This window comes from Dendrobates tinctorius, unplaced genomic scaffold, assembly GCF_039654945.1.
Source record: "Dendrobates tinctorius isolate UK_male_01 unplaced genomic scaffold, ASM3965494v1 ptg000073l, whole genome shotgun sequence".
Lineage (NCBI taxonomy): Eukaryota > Metazoa > Chordata > Amphibia > Anura > Dendrobatidae > Dendrobates > Dendrobates tinctorius.
The window spans coordinates 19,743,073-19,766,180 of NW_027361741.1; the positions used below are offsets into that span (position 1 = coordinate 19,743,073).

Genomic DNA, 23,108 nt, shown 5'->3' on the forward strand with positions numbered 1-23,108 from the left:
CGTTTGCGTTTTTTTCCAACATTAGGTGGCCCCTCACACTAACCCAAACCATGACTTTACTAACCCTAACCATGACCCTAACCCTAACCCTAACCCTGACCCTAACCCTAACCCTAACCCTGACCCTAACCCTTAACCAAATCATACTTAACCCTAACCCAAACCCTAAACCCTAACTAACCCTAACCCTAACCCTAACCCTGACCCTAACCCTAACCCTAACCCTGACCCTAACCCTAACCCTGACCCTAACCCTTAACCAAACCATACTTAACCCTAACCCAAACCCTAAACCCTAACTAACCCTAACCCTAACCCTAACCCTGACCCTAACCCTAACCCTAACCCTGACCCTAACCCTTAACCAAACCATACTTAACCCTAACCCTGACCCTAACCCTAACCCTGACCCTAACCCTTAACAAAACCATACTTAACCCTAACCCTGACCCTAACCCTAACCCTAACCCTGACCCTAACCCTAACCCTAACCCTGACCCTAACCCTTAACCAAACCATACTTAACCCTAACCCTGACCCAAACCCCAACCCTAACCCTGACCCTGACCCTAACCCTAACCCTAAACCCCCTTAACTAACCCTAACTCTAACCCAAACCCCTAAATTCCATGGTTAACAAAAAAAAATGCATGTGCAAAAAAACGCATACATGAGCATGCCAGTGCGCACATATGCGCATCCATAGGCTATAATGGCCATTTTTAGCGCAAAACGTGCGCATATGTGCGCATGCGCTTTTTTGCAGGGCCAAAAAATGCAACATGCTGCGTCTGGAAAATACAAACGCACACCCCAAAAAAACGCAGCGCATGAAAATCGCATACATGCGCTTACCAGCGCGCAGGTATGCGCACCCATGTTAAATATAGGGGAAAAAACGCATGCGCACATATGCGTTTTTTTCCAGCGCTAAAAAACGCAAATGTGAAACCAGCCTTAGTTTAGCAAATAGGTGCAGAAATGCAGAACATCTGCAGAATATCTGCAACAACAAAATCTCACCAAATACTCATCATGGGAACATAGCCTCAGGGTTAACGTTCTGCATCGTGACATTTTGTGTGTTAGTCTAAGAAAGGCTACATCCGTATTGTTTTAAAATCATATTTCAATATCCTGTATGTGATCTAACATACCTAGTGTGTTCAGGGTTAAACTTGATGACCTACGTGTCATTTTACTCTACATATGGGCTGATTCATTGTAGTAGGTGTGGATTTCTTTTTTCCTTCCCAATTTTATTTTGTCAGATGTGTTAAATAGTGAGAGAGCAGCTTTCAAACCACAGACTGCTGAATTTAAATCTCTGATCAGAATCAGGTATTTTTTGTATCTTTGCCTTAGGTATTGCAGAAATTATCCTGATAGTAGTATCTTGCAACTTAAAGAGTTCTAAAGGTCATTCTCAGTTATAATCGAGTGATACTAGAAACAGTTGACTTAAATGTTATAATTTGTACTAAAATTGATTTTCTAGCTTCTAATTCATTTTCAGATCCTCTTTATGAACTCAGAGAGCATATTGCAGTAATCTAATACAATTAATATATTGGGATTTTTTTAATGTTTCTATTTTGTCCCTTCTTCACAATTTTTATAGCTTAGCTATGCATTCCGAAGTGAAAATAAAACCGTGCAATGAAAGCAAAAATGGTTTACATGAAAAGGTTGCCATTGTGACAGGAGCCACATATGGGTATGTCTGTGTTCAGAAAAAAGTTCTGAAATTATTATAAACAAATTGAAAACAAAAACATTGTTGTATTTTTTTCTGAGTAGTGATTTTTTTGTTTTAGAATCGGCTTTGCAATAGCCCGACGCCTAGCTCAGGATGGTGCTCATGTCTTAATATGCAGTCGTAAGCAAGAAAATGTCAAAAAAGCTGCTGAACAACTAAAGGATGAGGGACTAAGTGTCTATGCTATGCAGTGTCATGTTGGCAATAAAGAAGACAGAGAAAGATTAGTGGCAAAAGTAAGAGAACTGGGATGTGGAATATATTGAATCTCTTATGCTTCTGGTGGATCTTTATTAAAAAAAAAAATCTTTTTTTTTTTCATTTTTCTGTAAAATACAGGTTTTATTGTGCATCTATATATCCTTACAGTTTTATTATTCTCTTTTATTATTTTCTATTGTTAAACAAAATAAAGCTCATATACAGTACAGCAAACATTTTTATTGTAGCTTATATATACAGCTCTGGCAAAATTTAAGAGACCACTGCAAAATTTTCAGTTTTTCTTATTTTTCTCTTTATAGGTATTTTTTCTTAGTAAAATGTAAATCGCTCTTTTAGTCTATAAACTACTGACAACATGTCTTCGAATTTTCAAGCAATAAATTTTGTATTTATTTTCAGAAAATGAGAAATGGTCAAAATAACAAAAAAATGCTGTGTTTGCAGACCTCAAATAATGCTAAGACTACAAGTTCATAATCATTTAGAAACAATACAAATTTTTTTAACTCAGTAGAAGTTCAGAAATCAATATTTTGTGGAATAACCATGATTTTTAATCACAGCTTTCATGTGTCTTGGCAAGCTTTCCACCAGTCTTTCACACTGCTTTTGGGTGACTTTATGTCACTCCTGGTACAAAAATTTAAGCAGTTCTTCTTTGCTTGATGGCTTGTGACTATCCATCTTACTCTTGATTACATTCCAGAGGTTTTCAATGGGGTTCAGGTATAGAGATTGGGCTGGCCATGACAGGGATTTGATGTGGTGGTCCTTCATCCACACATTAATTGACCTTGCTGTGTGACCTGGCTCATTGTCCTGCTGGAAAAAACAGTCTTCAGAGTTGGGGAACATTGCCTGAGCAAAAGGAAACTTTTTTTCCAGGATAACCTTGTATGTGGCTTGATTCATATGTTCTTCACAAAGATTAACCTGCCCAAATCCAGCCTTGCTGTAGCATCCCTAGAACATCACCGATACTCCACCAAATTTCACAGTGAGCAAAAGACACTGTGGCTTGTACGCCTCTCCAGGTCTCCGTCTAACCTTTAGATGACCAGGTGTTGGACAAAGCTGAAAATTAGACTCATCAGAGAAGATTACTGTCACGTCCGCCGTCGTGCTCGTTCATACTCACCTCCTCACTCCAGTGCCGCAGCCTCTCACCACCTGACTGCCGCGGTGTCCTGCTCCTGCTAGTCCTTGGCCGGTGGTGTCACTGCACGCTATGCACATGCGCCATAGGCCGAGGTCGCGTCTCCCTTCTCCTCCTTGAGCTCCGGCAGTGCCCTGACCCAGAAGCACCGCCTTACCAATGGGAGGCGTTTACTGTGTATTTCAGGGGACTCTCCTGTCATGTAGGCACCTGATCTTTGTGTTCACAACACGATAGGCCCTTACTCATTATCTCTATGCTCATACTCTCTCTTTCTGATTGTGTACCTGCAGTCCCGGCTCTGGTTCTGTTGTCCATGCTCCGTCCTGCTCTCTGTGCTCCCGTCTTGCAGTCCTACTCTGGTCTTGCCCCCATTGTCCCATGATCCTCACCTGCAGTCCCACTCCTGTTGCTCCATGGTGCTCTCCCGCAGCCCTGCTCCAGTCCTGTCTCCTGTGTTCTCCTCTGTCTAGTTGCCCCATGGTCCTCGTCCATCTTACTACTCCAGTCCTGTCCTCTCTTTCCCGGTCCTGGTGCTCAGTCCTCTGTCCGTCCTGCAGAGGGGCTTTCCTGCTTCCAAAAAGAGCCGCCCCTCTTGGTACCGGCTTTCGTGGTACTCGAACCTCTGGGCCTGCTCCTAATGATCCCTGTATAGGGGTCGGCTCCACCTGGTTGCTCACCTGGGGGCCCCTCGGTGCCATGATCCAGAGGGTCCACTCCTGGAGGCTTGCCTCACCAAGTCGGGGCGCCAACAATTACCTTACTCCATTCCTCTATGGTCCAATCCTTATGGTCTTTGGCAAACTTCAGCCTGGCTCTCCTTTGCTTCTCATTGATGAAAGGCTTTTTTCTACCTTTACATGACTTGAGCCTTGCCTCTAGAAGCCTGTTAAGAACTGTTCTTGCCGTGCACTTCACCTCAGCTGCCATTTGCCATTCCTTTTGTAGGTCACCTGATGTCATCCTGCTGTTGCTGAGTGACATTCGAATAAGATGATGGTCATCCTGGTCAGTGGAGAGTCGTTTTCACCCTCTGCCAGTCTGTAGATTTGTTGTCCCCAATGTCTGCTGCTTGACCTTGTTGTAATGGACTGGTGTCTTAGAAATTTTAAGGATGGAGGCAACATGACGCTCACTGTATCCCTCTGCTAGTAAAGTCAGAATTTAGCCCTTCTTTTCCTCACTCAAGACTTCTCTTTTCAATTTCTTTGGCATTGTTAAAAGTTGTTTTTTCATTCCTATTACTTTTTGGATATTGCTAGCACTTATTTTGCCTTTAGCTTGTCCTATTGCAAGAGGGCTGGGAACACCACAGCAGGGTTTTTTATACTTTCTTTCGTTAAATAAGATTTGGTTCAGGCGAACACCTAATTAGAAGTATATTAAGTAGAATGAGGTGCACTCTGGTTGGAATTCAACTGACACTGGAATGGAATGGCTGTCAGACATGTAGAGAAGCTGATAAAACTGTGCAGTGGTCTCTTAATTTTTGCCAGAGCTGTATATACAATGACATATTCACAGCACTCTGAGAAATCTTCTCTGGGACATCTTTCTTCAAACTGGAATCCCTGATCCCATTCCCACCTTATCTGGAGAGGCAGCCTGGATTGTAACGGATGTGACCTGTATTTGTAAGATGAATTGAGATATCATGTAAACATGCTTTGAATACATAACATAAAATACATTTTTTAAAAAGGGTATATATAAACTTCAGCAGGGTTCAGGGAAAACAAACAGAGTCTTTCTGGCATATTTGTAAAACAAAACAAAAGTTAATGCTTAACAGAGTTCTTGCCCTGCAGGCTTCACTGCAGGCAACATGCACAGCATCCTTAGCTCCTCTGGGAGCTACATGGGAGTTCCACCTCTCCCAGCATGCCACACCCACTGATTCTCATGGTCAGGTATTTAACACCACATATGATGATTACATGACCTTGACATCACACAGGTCCTGTCAGGACTCTGCAGGTGGAGATACGGTGGAGCCCCTCCCACTCACTATATGGGGTCCAATAAAACCAGGCCAGAATATAACTTACCCTCTCACCACATAGCGTGCAGGAGGAAAACTATTCTGGTTTTACATCACTGATGCTAATATGCGCAGTAACACATACCTCTCTTTCATACACTGTGCCAGTGACCAAGTCACAATATTATAAACATATATATCTAGCACATTGTACATTGTAAATACATAATATTCAGTATATATCTATATACATACAGTATTTACTGAATATAATGAAGTTACCATGTATAATGTACTGCATATGCAGTATGTACCGTATTTTTCGCTTTATAAGACGCTCCGGATTATAAGACGCACCACAAATTTTGAGGAGAAAAATAAGAAAAAATGTTTTTTAATAAAATGGTGGTGCCTCTTATAATCCCTGCATCTTATTGCTTACCGGGGTTGGTGGCAGCGGTGTAGCGGGGTCCCAGGCTCGCTGCTGGAGGAGGCAGGCGCGGAGTGATGCTGCAGGATGCATTCAGGAATGAGGGGGGCTCCGATGTGTGCCGTTGCGGCTGATGCAGGGTCTTGTGCTGCTGCCGGGTTTCTCCGCTTGTCCGGGGGTTGCTGGCCGGTGCTGCGGTGTCTCCGGTGCCCAGCGGTGCAGTGTTGTGTGCCCGTCGATGCCTGGGGCTCTGCCGACATGGAGAATATGTATGATGGGTATATTGGCATGGGACTATGGGATGGAGGATAATTATAATCTGTTATAACTAACCACAGTTAGTTACTATGCCCGGGCAGCGCCGGGCTCTTCAGCTAGTATATATATATATATATATATATATATATATATATACATATATATATATCTTCTTTACTTAAAATTTAGCTTCAACCACATTTATGTTTTATGTTTGGATAAATGAGTTGATGTATAACAAGCATTGTTACCAAATTGTGGCAATCACAATGCCTTAGCATATAAAATAGCTAGCTTCTGTTTTATCAGGCGGAAATGATTTATTCATATATTACTTTATTATTATTATTATTATTAATTTTTATTATTTAGTAATTAAGTTATACAACAAGGTGTTTAAGCTCCAAAATGTTTTAATTTGTTGCTATCTTTGTTAGGCTCTTGAAGTATATGGTAAAATTAACATTCTTGTCTGTAACGCTGCTGTAAATCCATTTGTTGGACCAATATTTGATACCACGGAAGACATGTGGACAAAGGTGAGCTTAAAATTCTAATAAATATAAAAATAAGATATGTCTCACTAGTGGAAATTTATAATGTAATTATCGTTTGAACATTTAAGTTATTAACCTCTTAGTGACGGAGCCATTTTGCATGTTAATGACCAGGCCAATTTTTACAGTTCTGACCACTGTCACTTTATGAGGTAATAACTCTGCAACGCTTTAACGAATCCTGCTGATTCTGAGAAAGTTTTTTCGTGACATATTGTACTTCATGTTAGTAGTAAAATTTCTTCAATATGACTTGTGTTTAGTTATGAAAAAAGTGGACATTTTGAAAATTTTGCAATTTTCAAATTTAAAATTTTTATGCCCTTAAATCAAAGGGATATGTCACACAAATTTCTTATTAAATAACATTTCCCACATGTCTACTTTACATCAGCACAATTTTGGAACACATCTTTATTTGTTACTAAGTTCTAAGTGTTAAAAGTTGACCAGCGATTTCTCATTTTTACAACAAAATTTACAAAACCATTTTTTAGGGACCACATCATGTTTAAAGCTATTTTGAGGGGTTTACATGAAAGAAAATACCAAAAAGTGACACCATTCTAAAAACTGTACCCCTCAAGGTGCTCAAAAACACATTCAAGAAGTTTATTAACCCTTTACGTGCTTCACAGGAACTGAAGCAATGTGGAAGGAAAAAATTAACATTTAACTTTTTTTGCAAAAAATTTATTTCAGAAACAATTTTTTTATTTTCACAAGTGTTAAAAGAGAAAATTAACCACAAACTTCATTGTGCAATTTCTCATGAATACGCCGATACCCAATATTTGGGGGTAAACCACTTTTTGGGCGCACGGCAGAGCTCATAAGGGAAGGAGCCCCATTTGACTTTTTCAATGCAGAATTTGCTTTATTTGAGATCGGACGTCATGTTGCGTTTGGAGAGCTCCTGATGTGCCTAAACAGTGGAAACCCCCAACAAGTGACCTCATTTTGGAAACTAGACCTCTTAAGGAACTTATTTAGATGTGTGGTGAGTACTTTGAACCTCCAAGTGCTATAGTGTAGAGCCGTGAAAATAAAAAATTATTTTTTTCCTTAAAAATGATTTTTTTGCCCCAATATTTTTATTTTTACAAGAATAACAGGAGAAATTAGACCCCCAAAGTCGGTTTGCAATTTATCCTGAGTGCGCCCATACCCCATATGTGGGGGTAAACCACTGTTTGGGTGCACGGCAGAGCTCAGAAGATAAGGAGCACAGTTTGACTTTTTTAATGCAGAATTGGCTGGAATTGAGATTGGACACCATGTCGCGTTTGGAGAGCCCCTGGCATGCCTAAACAGTGAAAAAAAATAAAGTGACACTATTTTGGAAACTAGACTCCTTAAGGAGCTTATCTAGATGTGTGGTGAGCACTTTGAACCTCCAAGTGCTTCACAGAAGTTTGTAATGCAAAGCAGTGAAAATAAAAAATCATTTTTTTTCCTCAAAAATGATTTTTTTAGCCGGCCATTTTTTATTTTCACAAGGCTAACAGGAGAAATTGGACCATAATCTTTGTTGTGCAATTTTTCCTGAGTACACTGATACCTCATATATTGGGGGTAACCACTGTTTGGGCACGTAGGAGTGCTCGGAAGGAAATGAGTGCCATTTTGTAATGCAGATTTTGATGGAATGTTCTGCGGGCATCATGTTGCGTTTGCCGAGGCCCTGATGTGCCTAAACAGTAGAAACCCCCTGCAAGTGACCGCATTTTGGAAACTAGACCCCTTACAGAGCTAAACTAGATGTGTGGTGAGCACTTTGGACCCCCAAGTGATTCACAGAAGTTTATAAACCCAGAGCCATGAAAATAAAAAATCATTTTTTTTCCTCAAAAATGATTTTTTTAGCACGCTATTTTTTATTTTCACAAGGCTAACAGGAGAAATTGGACCACAAAAGTTGTTGTGCAATTTGTTCTGAGTACACTCTTACCCCATATGTGGGGGGACTACTGTTTGGGCACATGAGAGAGCTTGGAAGGGAATTAGCGCCATTTTGGAATGTGGACTTTGATGGAATGTTCTGCAGGTGTCATGTTGCGTTCGCAGAGGCCCTGATGTGCCTAAACAGTAGACACACCCCACAAGTGGTCCCATTTTCGAAACTAGAGCCCTTAAGTAACGTATCTAGATGTACAGTTGTGGCCAAAAGTATTGACACCCCTGCAATTCTGTCAGATAATACTCAGTTTCTTCCTGAAAATGATTGCAAACACAAATTCTTTGGTATTATTATCTTCATTTAATTTGTCTTAAATGAAAAAACACAAAAAGAATTGTCCTAAAGCCAAATTGAATATAATTCCACACCAAACATAAAAAGAGGGTGGACAAAAGTATTGGCACTTTTCGAAAAATCATGTGATGCTTCTCTAATTTGTGTAATTAACAGCAGCTGTAACTTACCTGTGGCACCTAACAGGTGTTGGCAATAACTAAATCACACTTGCAGCCAGTTGACATGGATTAAAGTTGACTCAACCTCTGTCCTGTGTCCTTGTGTGTACCACATTGAGCATGGAGAAAAGAAAGAAGACCAAAGAACTGTGTGAGGACTTGAGAAACCAAATTGTGAGGAAGCATGAGCAATCTCAAGGCTACAAGTCCATCTCCAAAGACCTGAATGTTCCTGTGTATACCGTGCGCAGTGTCATCAAGAAGTTTAAAGCCCATGGCACTGTGGCTAACCTCCCTAGATGAGGACGGAAAAGAAAAATTGACAAGAGATTTCAACGCAAGATTGTGCGGATGTTGGATAAAGAACCTCGACTAACATCCAAACAAGTTCAAGCTGCCCTGCAGTCCGAGGGTACAACAGTGTCAACCCGTACTATCAGTCGGCATCTGAATGGAAAGGGACTGTATGGTAGGAGACCCAGGAAGACCCCACTTCCTACCCCGAGACATAAAAAAGCCAGGCTGGAGTTTGCCAAAACTTACCTGAAAAGCCTAAAACGTTTTGGAAGAATGTTCTCTGGTCAGATGAGACAAAAGTAGAACTTTTTGGGCAAAGGCATCAACATAGAGTGTACAGGAGAAAAAAAGAGGCATTTAAAGAAAAGAACACGGTCCCTATAGTCAAACATGGCGGAGGTTCCCTGATGTTTTGGGGTTGCTTTGCTGCCTCTTGCACTGGACTGCTTGACCGTGTGCATGGCATTATGAAGTCAGAAGACTACCAACAAATTTTGTAGCATAATATAGGGGCCAGTGTGAGAAAGCTGGGTCTCCCTTAGAGGTCATGGGTCTTCCAGCAGGATAATGACCCAAAACACACTTCAAAAAGCACTAGAAAATGGTGTGAGAGAAAGCACTGGAGACTTCTAAGGTGGCCAGCAATGAGCCCAGACCTGAATCCCATAGAACACGTGTGGAGAGATCTAAAAATGGCAGTTTGGAGAAGGCACCCTTCAAATATCAGGGACCTGGAGCAGTTTGCCAAAGAAGAATGGTCTAAAATTCCAGCAGAGCATTGTAAGAAACTCATTGATGGTTACCGGAAGCGGTTGGTCGCAGTTATTTTGGCTAAAGGTTGTGCAACCAAGTATTAGGCTGAGGGTGCCAATACTTTTGTCTGGCCCATTTTTGGAGTTTTGTGTGAAATGATCAATGTTTTGCTTCTTGCTTCATTCACTTTTGTGTTTTTCATTTAAGACAAATTAAATGAAGAAAATAATACCAAAGAATTTGTGTTTGCAATCATTTTCAGGAAGAAACTGAGTATTATCTGGCAGAATTGCAGGGGTGTCAATACTTTTGGCCACAACTGTATGGTGAGAACTTTAAACCCTGAAGTGCTTCACAGACGTTTTTAAATGCAGAGCCGTGAATATAAAAAATCTTTTTTTCCTCAAAAATGATTTTTAGCCTGCTATTTTTATTTTCCCAAGGATAACAAGAGGAATTGGACCACAAAAGTTGTGGAATTTGTCCTCAGTACGCTGATACCCCCCAATATGTAGGGGGAACCACTTTTTGAGCAAATGGAAGCGCTCGGAAGGGAATGAGCACCATTTTGGAATGCAGACTTTGATGGAATGTTCTGCGGGCGTCATGTTGCATTTGGAGAGCCCCTGATGTGCCTAAACAGTGGAAACACACCACAAGTGACCCTATTTTTTAAACTAGACCACTCCAAGGAGCTTATCCAGATGTGTGGTGAGCACTTTGAACCCCCAATTACTACATAGACGTTTATAATGCAGAGCCGTGAAAAGAAAAAAAAAAAATTCCACAAAAGTGATTTTTTAGCCCCCAATTTTTTATTTTCCCAATGTTAACAGGAGAAATTAGACCCCCAAAGTTGGTAAATAGTGGAAACCCCTCAATTCTAGCTCCAACCCTAACCCCAACACACCCCAAACCCTAATCCCAACCATAACCCTAAAGCTAATTCCTATCCCTAATCCTAACCCTAATCCCAGCCCTAACCCTAATCCTATCCCTAATTCCAACCCTAACCCTGATTTTAACAATAACCCTAATTCTAACCCTAACCATAATTCTAACTTTAACCCTAACCCTAATACCAGCCCTAACCCTAATTCCAACCCTAACCTTAACCCTAACCCTAATGGAAAAATGAAAATAAATTTTTCTTTGTTTCATTATATTTACGTAACTAAGGGGGTGATAAAGGGGGGGGGTTATTTACTATTTTTTTTATTTTGATCACAGTGATAGGGTTTATCACAGAGATCAAAATATACCTGTAATGAATGAATTGAATCTGCTGGGCGGCAGATTCGGTTGGCGCACTACACATGCACCCACCATTTTCTTCCTGGACCAAGATGGTGGCGCCCACCGGCAGAGGCAGGAGGGCCCGGGGACCACGAAGACCACCTGGAGGTATCGGGGGGATCGGGGACCCTATTTCACTCTTTTCTGATGTGCAATCACATCAGAGGAGAGAGAAATCAACTGCAAAATCGCAACTTTTTTTGCTATCACTGTTATACGATTAATAAGCAGGGTCGGTAAAAACTGACCCGATTCATGTTCTCTGGGGTCTCGACTACCCCTGACAGCTGAGACCCCGGAAAAAATCAGACTCTGGGGGGCGCTATTTACTTTCTCCACAGCGCCGTTAAGTACCCTTAACTACTGCCGTTAAAAGGCATATCGGCGGTTGTTAAGGGGTTAAAATTAAATTTAGAAAATGATTCCATGTGCTAATTTTTATGAATTAAGTTTAATTTTTTCTGACTTTGTTTTACTAACTTAAGTATAGACACCTAGTTTATAGTATAATATATCACATTTTCTACAGAAGAGAAAAAACAAATTTTTCTTTATGCATGGGGAGAGAATAAGTGCTTGATACACTGCCGATTTTGTTAGTTTTCCTAGCAACAAAGAATTGAGAGGTCTGTAATATTTATCGCAGGTTCACCTCATCTATGAGAGACAGAATCTAAGAAAAAAATCTAGAAAATCAGATTGTATAATTTTTGCATAATTAAATTTAATTTTATTGCATGAAATAAGTATTTCATACAATAGAAAAACAGAACTTAATATTTGGTACAGAAAATTTTGCACACACTGCAGCAGGAATTATTGCCCACTCCTCTATGCAGATCTTCTCCAGATCTTTCATGTTTCGAGGCTGTTGCTGGGCAACATTGAGTTTTAGCTTGCTCCAAGGATTTTCTATTGGGTTCAGGTCTGGAGACTGGCTAGACCATTGATCATGTAAAACATAATTGATGAGCTTCAAATGAGCATGGACATGTGCTGGCATGTGCAGTGGGACCTTGTGTGCCCTGCAGGATTTTAATCCTTGGCAGTAGAGTTGAGCGAAACTGGTCGATCAAATTCAAAAATCGCCGACTTTCGCCAAAGTCCGGTTTCATGAAACGAAACCCGACCATAGCATAAGGTCGGCCATGAGGTCGCCGACCCGAGCGCCAAAGTCGCGTTTCAAATAATGCTTCCAGCACCTTTTTTCAGCCAATGATGGAGGACGCACACTGTGGGCAACGCGATGACATGGGCTGCAGCCACCACCATCTTAGAGAGGAGCATTGAAGTGATTGGCTGGCTTTGTGTGACATCACAGGGGCTATAAAAGGCCGTGCCCGCCGACCGCCATCTTACTTCTGCCGATCTTAGATTAGGGAGAGCTGCTGCTGCTGATTCTGAATAGGGAGAGCGTAAGGCTGGGAAGAAGAAAAAATAAATAGCTTCTGCTGATAGTGCTTTTCCCTGTACAGTTAGTGTGCAGTGAAAGGGGAGGATTTTTGTTGTGTGCAGTAGCGCTGGTGGTGATTAGGCTGCCTTTTCAGGCTACCTGATAGCTGCATTGGTGTGTGCACATTGCTGTTCAAACTGCTTTTTTTCAAAGCACTCCAACTTTTATTATTTTGTTCTGCTCAGTTACCGAGCATTCATTTTTTCACACACCGTATAGCGGTGTGCGCTCCTCAAACACTATCGTGTACTGGCTGGTATCACGGACAAATACAAGCTATCTGTGTGTGACTCTGGAAAAACAAACAGAGGAGATTTTCCATTTTTCCAGACGTAGACCCTATAGAGCTGTCAGCTTTTCAAACAGTTTCGTACATCTGCTGTTTGATAACGGTCCAAACTATACAGAGACAGAGTGTGTCACTCCGTATAAACATGCAAGATACAATTGTGGGCTCACTCAGCTGTGCATGATAGCAACATCAGTGATATTGCCAGGTGCCGCTGCAGTGGAATAATGACAATAGAAAAGGAAAAGAAAAAGCACCACTGCAAAAAAAGCGCACACTGCACCAATTAAAGTGACAACTGAAATAAGTAATTTTTATTGATACAAAATAGTTATACACAATAAAAACATGATAAAATCACAAAACTATGGCATCCATGGTACCTAAAATGCACATCAGTACAAAAATGTCATACGTATAAGTACATATAATGTGAGCATATAATCCAGCGACACTATAGCAGTATACCTCCCTATTCCCAGGCTCATGAGGACTAAATAACCCTAAACAAAGCCCTGCCCATAATAAAGCAACCACAAACAAAAATCCATGTTATATAGTTTTCATGCTAGGACCCTAATAAGCCCAGATAGCAAGGAGAAGGGGAAAGAGAAGTTAACTCCACATGTCAGTGGTGCCAGGACACGTAGTAAGGCAAAACAATATCTAAAACTGCCACCAAGACAATCAATAGTCACAATGGAAATAAAGATACATGGATGCCATACCCAGGACCATTACCCCACGCGGTGTATGCTCCTTGTAACACACTACCGTGTACTTGCTGGTATCATGGACAAATACAAGCGATCTGTGTGTGACTCTGGAAAAACAAACAGAAGAGATTTTCCAATTTTCCAGACCTATACCGTATTGAGCTGTCCAATTCTCAAACAGTATTGTATACAGTATCTGCTGTTCGCATTACAGTCATATCTATACTGAGTCAGTGTGTGTGTGTGACACTCCGTAAATACTTATACGGAGATTGTTAGTTACACAAAAAACGTATACAGCTGTACACTTCTGATAAAGTATCGTATATCTGCTTGTTGTATTACGGTCAAATAGATACTGGGAGAGCATCTGTGACTAACAGAATATATATGTAGATTTAATTTTTTTAATACACCTTACACAGCTGGACACTCCTCATACAGTGCCATCTCTCTGCTGGTATTTTGGGTACATTTTCCCAAACATGATGAAATATGGTGGAAGAGGCCACGGACGTGGGCAGGGGGGCATGGCTGGTGCTGATGGTGGTGGTGCAATGGCTGGTTCTGGCAAAAGCAAAATAGCAGCTAAGGCAGGAGGTGTTAAGATTGTGTCTTCGTCTGTCCCAAGAAGGCCTGTAAGGTTCCCTTTTCTTGGAGTAGGAAAACCGCTTTTAAATCCGGAGCATCAGGAACAGGTTTTGGCTTACATTGCCGAAACAGCCACCAGCTCTATTGCCTCCTCTTCTGAATGTTCGAAACTTGCAAGCACGGAGTCGTCAGAGCAGGGTTCTGGTCAGGAAAAACACCTTTCCTTGTGTCCTTGACCCCCACCAAAAGTTAAGGATGCGGCAGCTGACACTTCAGATTACTCTATGGAGCTCTTTTCACATACCATGCCTGGGTTATCCAGTCAAATTCTGAATTTCCCAGTCCAAGATGAATCTGACATGGAGTGCACTGATGCACAGCCACTGCTAGATGATTCTGCTGGTACACTACATTGCCCTCGCAGTCTACTGAGCCAGAATCTGACCCTGATGAAACTCAGGTGCCCCTTCCCACATACTATACCACCTTACACAGTGACACAGAGGAAGGTAAAGAGGAAGGTGCAGATGACTTTGAAGAGGAGGTGATGTATGACCCAGTTCTGGACCCGGATTGGCATCCATTGGGGGAGGAGGGTGGCGCTGGCAATAGTTCAGATAAGAAGTAGGATCCACAGCAGGCATTGACATCGCAGCAGCGGATATCTGGCAGGCCCGAAGCTGTCCAAAAACGTGGACCAAAAAATAAGAGTTTCAGGACAGCTTGACCAGACGGTCAACTTAGCACAGCGTGCAAGGCCAGAAAATGTTTACCATAGTAGGAAGAGTGCATTGTGGCACTTCTTTGTCCAAAATCCTACTGATGAAGCAAAGGTTACCTGTAAGAAGTGCAGAAGGACCTTTAGCCAAGATAAACAACTCAGAAATTTGAATACCAGTTGCATGCTTAGACATTTAACCAACATGAACTTGCAAGCGTGGACGGACTACAAAACCTCAGGTAGCACATGTGCACCTGCTCCGACTGAAGGTAGCCAACAATGCTCCATCGCTACCCCCACTGTAAGACCACCGCCACCATTAAGCACACCACCAGCACTAAATGTGGAGGTGTCGACGCAAGGCCAAAGCACTCAGGGAATAACAATGGTTTTGCAACACAACACTGAATCTAGGCCATCACCACCAATGCCATCACCAACCCCCTCTCACTCCGTCCGGTCCACCGCTAGTTCTCCCATATGCAGCTATCCAGTCCAGCTCACCCTACCAGACACTCTGAGTAGGACAAGAAAATACTCATCCTCTCATCCGCGTACAATGTGTTTGAACGACTACATTGCCAAACTAATCTCCTTAGAGATGATGCCCTACCGTTTGGTTGAAAGCGAAGCTTTCCGCGAGCTCATGGCCTACGCAGTCCCACGCTATGACGTACCCAGTCGGCACTTCTTTTCTCGAAAAGCCATCCTAAGGCTGGTTTCACACTTGCGTTTTTTATCGCGGTATTTTAGCGCTAAAAAGCGCATGCGTTTTTTTTCCTATACTTTGCATGGGATGCGCTTATGTGCGCATACACATGCGTTTGTATGCGTTTTTCCACGCATGCGTTTTTTTGCGGTATGCGCTCGGGCGCACAAAATGCATCCTGTTGCATTTTTTGGGCGTCCGACTTGCCTCAAAAAAACGCATGCGCACGCAATGAGTTTTTTTACAGCAAGACACCCATTATAAGTCTATGGGTGCTCATATGTGCACATTGGCATGCTTATGTATGCGTTTTTTTGCGCATGCGGTTTTTTTTTTACCATTAGTTGGACAATGGAATTTAGGGGTTTGGGTTAGAGTTAGGGTTAGTTAAGGGGTTTAGGGCTAGGGTTAGGGTTAGCTAGGGTTTAGGGTTAGGGTTAGGGTTAGTAAGGTTTGGTTAAGGGTTAGGGTTAGGGTCAGGGTTAGGGTTAGTATGGTTTGGTTAAGGGTTAGGGTCAAGGTCAGGGTTAGGGTTAGGGTTAGGGTCAGGGTTAGGGTTAGGGTCAGGGTTAGGGCTAGGGTTAGGGTTAGGGTTAGGGTCAGGGTTAGGGTTAGGGTTAGGGTCAGGGTTAGGGTTAGGGTTAGGGTCAGGGTTAGGGTTAGGGTTAGGGTTAGTAAAGTCATGGTTTGGGTTAGTGTGAGGGGCCACCTAATGTTGGAAAAAACCGCAAACGCGGTAAAAACGCACTAAAAACGCATACAAATGCATAAAAACGCTGCGTTTTTTTCATGCATGCTCATAAAAATGCTTGAAAAAAACGCAGCATTTGTATGAGTTTGTATGCGTTTTTCCAATGCGTTTTTTTGCGGGAAAAACGCGCTGCAAAAAAAAGCAAGTGTGAAATTAACCTTAGCCCTCCACCTGCATGTGAAAGACCGGATTGTCCATGCACTCAAGCAATCAGTGAGTGGAACGGTGCACCTAACAACAGATGCATGGTCCAGTAGTCATGGCCAGGGCCGTTACGTGTCCATCATTGCGCACTGGGTTAATGTGGTGGTTGCAGGCTCCACAGGAGACAGCGGCGGTGGAACAGTGCTGCCTATCCCTCGGTATAGAAAACAGTTGCCTGTAGGCTTTCGACCCTCCTCCTTCTCCCCCTCCATAAGCGAAAGCTCATCCACAGAGAGCAGTCGCACGAGCACTCCATCCGCAGCTGGCAGTGTTGCACATGAGGTGTCTCACTATTGAACAGCTAGTGGTAAGCGTCAACAGGCTGTGTTAAAGATGATGTCTTTGGGTGACAACAGACACACCGCGGAGGTACTGGCCGACTACTTGCAGTGACAAACTGAGTCATGGCTGGGCAGTCTACATCTTGAGCCAGGCAAGGTAGTCAGTGATAACGGCTATAAATTTGTGGCAGCCATAAGCCTTGCAAAACACACACATACCTTGTCTGGCTCACACCTTGAACCTGGTGGTCCAGTGCTTCCTTAATAATTATCCGGAGTTAACATACCTGCTCCATAAGGTGCAAAGACTGTGCTTGCACATCCGTCTCTCGGCCGTACGCTCCAGTCATATGCAGAAGCTGCAGCGATTGCTCCTCCTCCCGAAGTACTGCCTAATTATAGACGTTGCAACAAGGTGGAACTCCACCCTGAACATGGTTGAGAGGCTGTGCAAACACAGGTAGACTGTAATGCATTTGTGGGAGGATACATGGGCAGGCAGTTTGAGGGCAGACATGGAATTGTCGGGTGTGCAGTGGTCAAAGCTGAAAGACCTCTGTAAAGTCCTTCAGTGTTTTGAGGAATGCACACAGCTGGTAAACGCAGATGATGCCATCAGAAGCATGAGCATCCCACTTATGCATCTGCTCATGCAAAGTTTGAAACACATTAAGGAACAGGCATCTGCAGAGAAGGAGGAACAGGAGGAGGAGGAGGAGGGAACCCTTGCTGACAGTCAGCCATTGTCTGGTCAGGGAACTGTCCTGGACGAGGTGGAGGAAGAAGAGGAAGAGGAGGATGAGGGGGATGATTATTTTGGGCAGGAGGATGCTTCTCAGGGGGCAAGAGAAAATATTGGCATTCCAAGGTCAGGTACAGGTTTTGTGCATGACGGTAGGGATGTGGATTTGCCAGAAAGTGCTCCTCCACCCAGCAGTGGCAGTGCATTATTGACACCTGGAACATTGGCCCACATGTGCGATTATGCCTTGAGGATCCTAAAAAGGGATTGCCAAAATGATGAAGGATGACGACTACTGGCTGGCCAGCATCCTCGATCCACGCTACAAAGGCAAGTTACACAACATCATGCCACAGGAGAACCTAGAGATAATATTGGCTAACAAACAAGCAACTCTGGTAAACTGTTTGTTTGAGGCTTTCCCTGCACACAGCAGCAGTGCTGTTTCTCCCACGAGCCTTAGTGGGCACAATGGAAGAGGTGTTCATGGTGCACACAGCCGAAGTGGCGTTAGAGACAGGGGTTTCATGACCATGTTGTGGACTGATTTTTCAAGTACCGCTCACAGGACTGCTAATACTGCATCGATTAAAAGTGACAGGAGACAGCAGTTGTCAACTATGGTTACAAAATACTTCTCCCATATCGATGTTCCCCCTCACAGGTCATTCCCCTTTGACTATTGGGCCTCTAAACTGGACACCTGGCCTGAATTGGCACAATATGCCTTACTTGAGCTCGCTTGCCCTGCTGCTAGTGTGTTATCTGAAAGAGTCTTCTGTGCTGCTGGATCAATCCTGACAGAAAAAAGGACCCATCTGTCGACCCAAAATGTTTATGATCTAACCTTCATTAAAATGAACCATGCATGGGTTTCAAAGGATTTTGTCCCACCTTCCCCTGATGACACATAGGTTGCCAGAAAACCGCCTCGCTTTTGTTCTCCTCTTCCTCGGACTTGCCCAATTCCGCCATTTACAGCTGCTGATTGTCCAGCCTACACATCAACATATGCCATTTTTTAAACCTCCCTAACTGGGCTGCCCACCCCCCCAAGGGCTGTGGTCAACACCTGGCGCACCCGGGCATGTGCCGTTGCTCTGATCAGGTGGATGGGCCCACTGATGGCCTACTGCACTGGCACAGGGCCCCTCATAGTACAACATAGTGTCTCTGACGGTGGGGGGGCCCACTCGCTGTCAGACACACCTGCATACTATGAGGGGCCCTGCGCCAGTACCGTCGCCCACGAGTGTACCCCCCTGCTTGGTCATGGCCACAGCACTTGCAAATTGCAATACTTACCTCTCCGTGCTCCACCGCTGTGTAGTCTGGGCAGTTAAATCCTTCACAGGGACAGACACTAGTAATTTGGTGTATTGATCGATGATGGTTAAGATGTAGCTGTGGCCTGTCCTGCTGGCCTCTATCTTCAGATGATCAATGGCTACCATTTGTAATGGACGTCAACTTACAAGCGGATGCAGTGGTGCTTTGTGATCACCTTTCACAGTTGTGATAGTCGCAGACGTGTGACATTCCTGCCACCATTTTTCAATGTCTCCTCTCATACCAATCCAATAGAATCGCCTACGGACTGTGGCTTCTGTCTTTTGCCCTCCAAAATGACCAGACACATCATGATAGGCAGTGAGGACCATGTCTACATCTCACCATGTGATCACAATTTGATGGAGACGAGTAACGGTGATGTGATCCACGATACTGCGATAAAGCAATCCTTTCTTCACAAAGAACTGTTTTCGCTGTCTCCACAGACACAGTAATTGAGGGTCTGCATCGCCTCTGCAACATCTACCGGGAGGTTTTCCCGCGATGAGTAATTCCCAAATTTCTGCAAACACTCGATTTTCCATCTGTACTTGTATTCATGTAGTTTCCAGTAGAGTTGAGCGACTTTGGTCGGATCGGGTTTCGTGAAACCCGAATGAAACAAAATTTGTTTCGGATGAAACTGGTCAGACTAGGGTAAAAAAAGTCAGTTTCGTCTGAAACCCGACCCCAATGCAAGTCAATGGGAAATAAAAGTCGGCATTGAGCGGATGACATTCATCCACTCAATGCCGACTTTTATTCCCCACTGACTTGCATTGGGGTCGGGTTTCAGTCGAAACTCCGACTTTTTTTTGCCCTAGTTGGACCAGTTTCATCTGGAACAAATTTAGTTTCATTCGGGTTTCACAAAACCCGATCCGACCAAAGTCGCTCAACTCTAGTTTCCAGTAGCGGAGAGTCTGGACTGGCTTACTGAGATTGAAATATATACAAAGATTTAAAAGTACCACAACACTGTATACTGGTGGTCGCCTCGAATACCTTTCCCTTTTTCTACTTTTTAAATTCTGGTGTAATGCATACTGAGCCTGTGAGTGTCTGTGTCTGACTCCGGAAGTGTAGACGGAAATTTACAATTACCCCTAGATTGGATACACCTGGTATGTGCTGATACAGTACCTTTGTTCAAAATTTTTTATTAAGGTATCATCCATAGTGAGTGAACGTTTATGTTTTACGCCTTCTAAATAGACGGTGAATCGGAGATACCAATTTTTACCCTATATTCGATACAGCTTGTATCTTGTTATACAGTACCTTTGTTCGACATTTAGTGTTACGGTCAAATCCATACAGAGTAAGCATCTGAGAGTGACTACGGGACTATGTGTATGGAGATTTTAATTGTACCTTATAATATATATACTTGCTATCTTGTTATCCAGTACCTTTTTAACAACATTTTTTATTATGGTCAAACCCAGACTGAGTGAGCGTCTAAGGGTGACTACGGAACTATATACTGACATTTCAAATTTGGCCAACACTGTATACAGCTGTACGCTTGTGTTACATTACCCATTTACAGTTTTACATATTCTCGTGTAATCCATACTGGGCCTGAGAGCGCTGGTGTCTGCCTCCTGAAATATATACGGAGATTCGGAATGTTTACACTATACTATATATACCTTGTATCTGATGATACTGTACCCTTTTTCAACTTTTTATTTTATTGTGTAATCCATACTTAGCCTGTGAGTGTCTGTGTATAACTCATGAAATATATACGGAGATTTACTGTTATCCCTACACTGTAAAGAGCTGTACGCTTCTGATACAGTACCATATATCTGCTGGTATTTTGGGTCCATTTTTCAAAACATGAGGAAGTATGGTGGAAGAAGATGCAGATGTGTGCATGGGGGGCCACCTGTTAGTGATGGTGATGGTGGAGCATCTGCTGGTAGTGCCAAAAACACAATAGCAGCTAGGGCAGGAGGTGTTGAGCCTGCGTCATGGTGTAGCTCTGGAAGGCCTGGAAGGCTCCCTTTTCTGGGAGTAGCTAGACTGCTTTTAAAGCCAGAGCATCAGGAACTGTTTTTGGCTTACATTGCTGAAACAGACTCCAGCTCTATCGCCTCCTCTTCTGAAGTTTCAAAAAATCCAAGCACTAAGTCATCAGTGCAGGCTTCTGCTCTGGAGCAACCCGTTTCCTTGTGTCCTTCACTCACATCAAAAGTGAAGGATGCGGCAGCACACACTTCAGATAACTCCATGGAGCTCCTTTCACATACCATGCCTCGGTTCATTAAAAATGGGGCCCATCATACTGTATACTGGAGCATTCCAAATGGGGGACATCAGACACTGGAGCAGCATTTATGGGGCCCATTATACACTGGAGAATTAGAAATGGAGCCCACTATATATGGAGCATTATTAGGGCCCATCATACATTGGAGCATCATCCATGAGGCCCATCATATACTGGAGCATTCCAAATGGGGGACATCAGACACTGGAGCAGCATTTACGGGGCCCATTATACACTGGAGCATTAGAAATGGAGCCCATTATATATGGAGCATTATTAGGGCCCATCATACACTGGAGCATCGTCCATAGGAACCATCATATACTGTGGCATTATCTGGAGCTCATCATATACTGTATGGAACATTATACGTGACCAATTATTCTGTATGGAGAAATATATGGGGCTCATTATTCTGTATGGCGCACAATGTGGTGGCCATAATACTGTATGCAGTAATATACTGTCCTTTTTTTGAGCTATTGTAGAATTTAAAATCGATCATGTCATGTCATGTAAGCAGTGAAGAATTTGCCCTTGTACTATACCTATATTTCTGTGCCGTATCGGACCATCATGAGTTGTGGTATGTGTTAAAGGGGTGCACTGACACTCTTTGGCCCAGGGCACACAGAAACCTGGAGCCAGCCCTACCCCCCACAACTTTAGCCAAATAACCCCCAGTTTCCAATGCGTAACTATTATTACGAAGTAAATTAAGGTTGACAAGCTTCAGTAATAAGAACTGATGTTTTTTGGCATTGAAATGGGCACTGTAGGTGTGTTTACTGTCCACAACTCCCTGCCGATTTTGCTTCCCCATTGACTTGCATTGGGTTTCGTGTTTCAGTCGGCCTCCGACTTTTCCCAATAGTTTGCCGATTTCGTTCGACCCGACTTTGCGAAAACCCGACTCGACCCTAAAAAAGGCAAAGTCGCTCATCTCCACTTGGCATCATAGTGTGTTACTAAGTCTAATGTTTGATATTGTGTTCCCAGCTCTCTTCAGGTCATGTACAATGTCCTTCTCTGCAGTTCTGGGTTGATACCTAATGTTCCTCACACTCATCCTTATTGCACAAGGCAGCATCTTCCATGGAGCCTCATACCGAGGAAAATTGAGGCTATGTGCATACGTGCGGAATTGCCGTGGATTTTATGCTTTTTTGCAGCATTTTTTTTGCCTTGAAAACGCGGTGAAAACACTGCGAAAATGCATACAATTAGCAACCCATTGAATTCAATGGCATTCCGCACATGCTGTGCTAATGCTGCGTATTTTTCTGCGGCGGAATCGCATCTCGGAAAAATATGCAGCATGCTCATTCTTTTTGTGGAATTGCTGGGATTCCGCACACGTAGCATTGCATTGTCCTGCCTACTTTCTGCTTGTGGCTATGCCCACCATGTGCAAAGTAAGCGGAAAATGGGCAGATGGTACCCAGTGTCTGGAGGAGAGGAGACTCTCCTCCAGGCCCTGGGCACCATATCCCTGTTAAAAAAAGAATTGAATTTAAAAATTGTGATATTCTCACCTTTCGGCATCCCCCGCAGCCTTCCTGCCTCTCAGCCACGCTCCCGGCGACTCCCGGTCCCAGTGATGCCTTGCGACTATGACCTGTGATGATGTAGCGGTCTAGCATCATCTGGGGTCATTGTCGCAAGGCATCGCTGGGAATGGGAGTTACCAGGAGTAGAGTTGAGCGACTTTTGCTTTTTTAGGGTCGCGTTTCGTTTCGTGAAACCCGACTTTTCCAAAAGTCGGGTCGAGCAAGATCGTCCGATAATAGGGAAAAGTCGGGGTCGTCCCGAAACACGAAACCCAATGTAAGTCAATGGGGAATAAAAGTCGGCAGTGAGAGGAGGACAGGAAACACACCTACAGTGCCCATTTGAATGCCAAAAGCATCA

At 43.2% G+C, this 23,108-nt stretch overlaps 1 protein-coding gene across 1 annotated transcript in view; it reads left to right on the top strand.

The window, feature by feature from the left end:
- Positions 1 to 1,226: 1,226 nt before the first annotated feature.
- Positions 1,227 to 23,108, top strand: part of LOC141096204 (dehydrogenase/reductase SDR family member 4-like) — a 180,622-nt gene continuing 158,740 nt past the window's right edge. The window contains exons 1-4 of the mRNA XM_073582688.1: positions 1,227 to 1,341; positions 1,622 to 1,717; positions 1,818 to 1,995; positions 6,247 to 6,348. Of these exons, the coding sequence (XP_073438789.1) occupies positions 1,629 to 1,717; positions 1,818 to 1,995; positions 6,247 to 6,348 (369 nt within the window). The 5' untranslated portion in view covers positions 1,227 to 1,341; positions 1,622 to 1,628. The remainder of the gene's footprint in view (positions 1,342 to 1,621; positions 1,718 to 1,817; positions 1,996 to 6,246; positions 6,349 to 23,108) is intronic.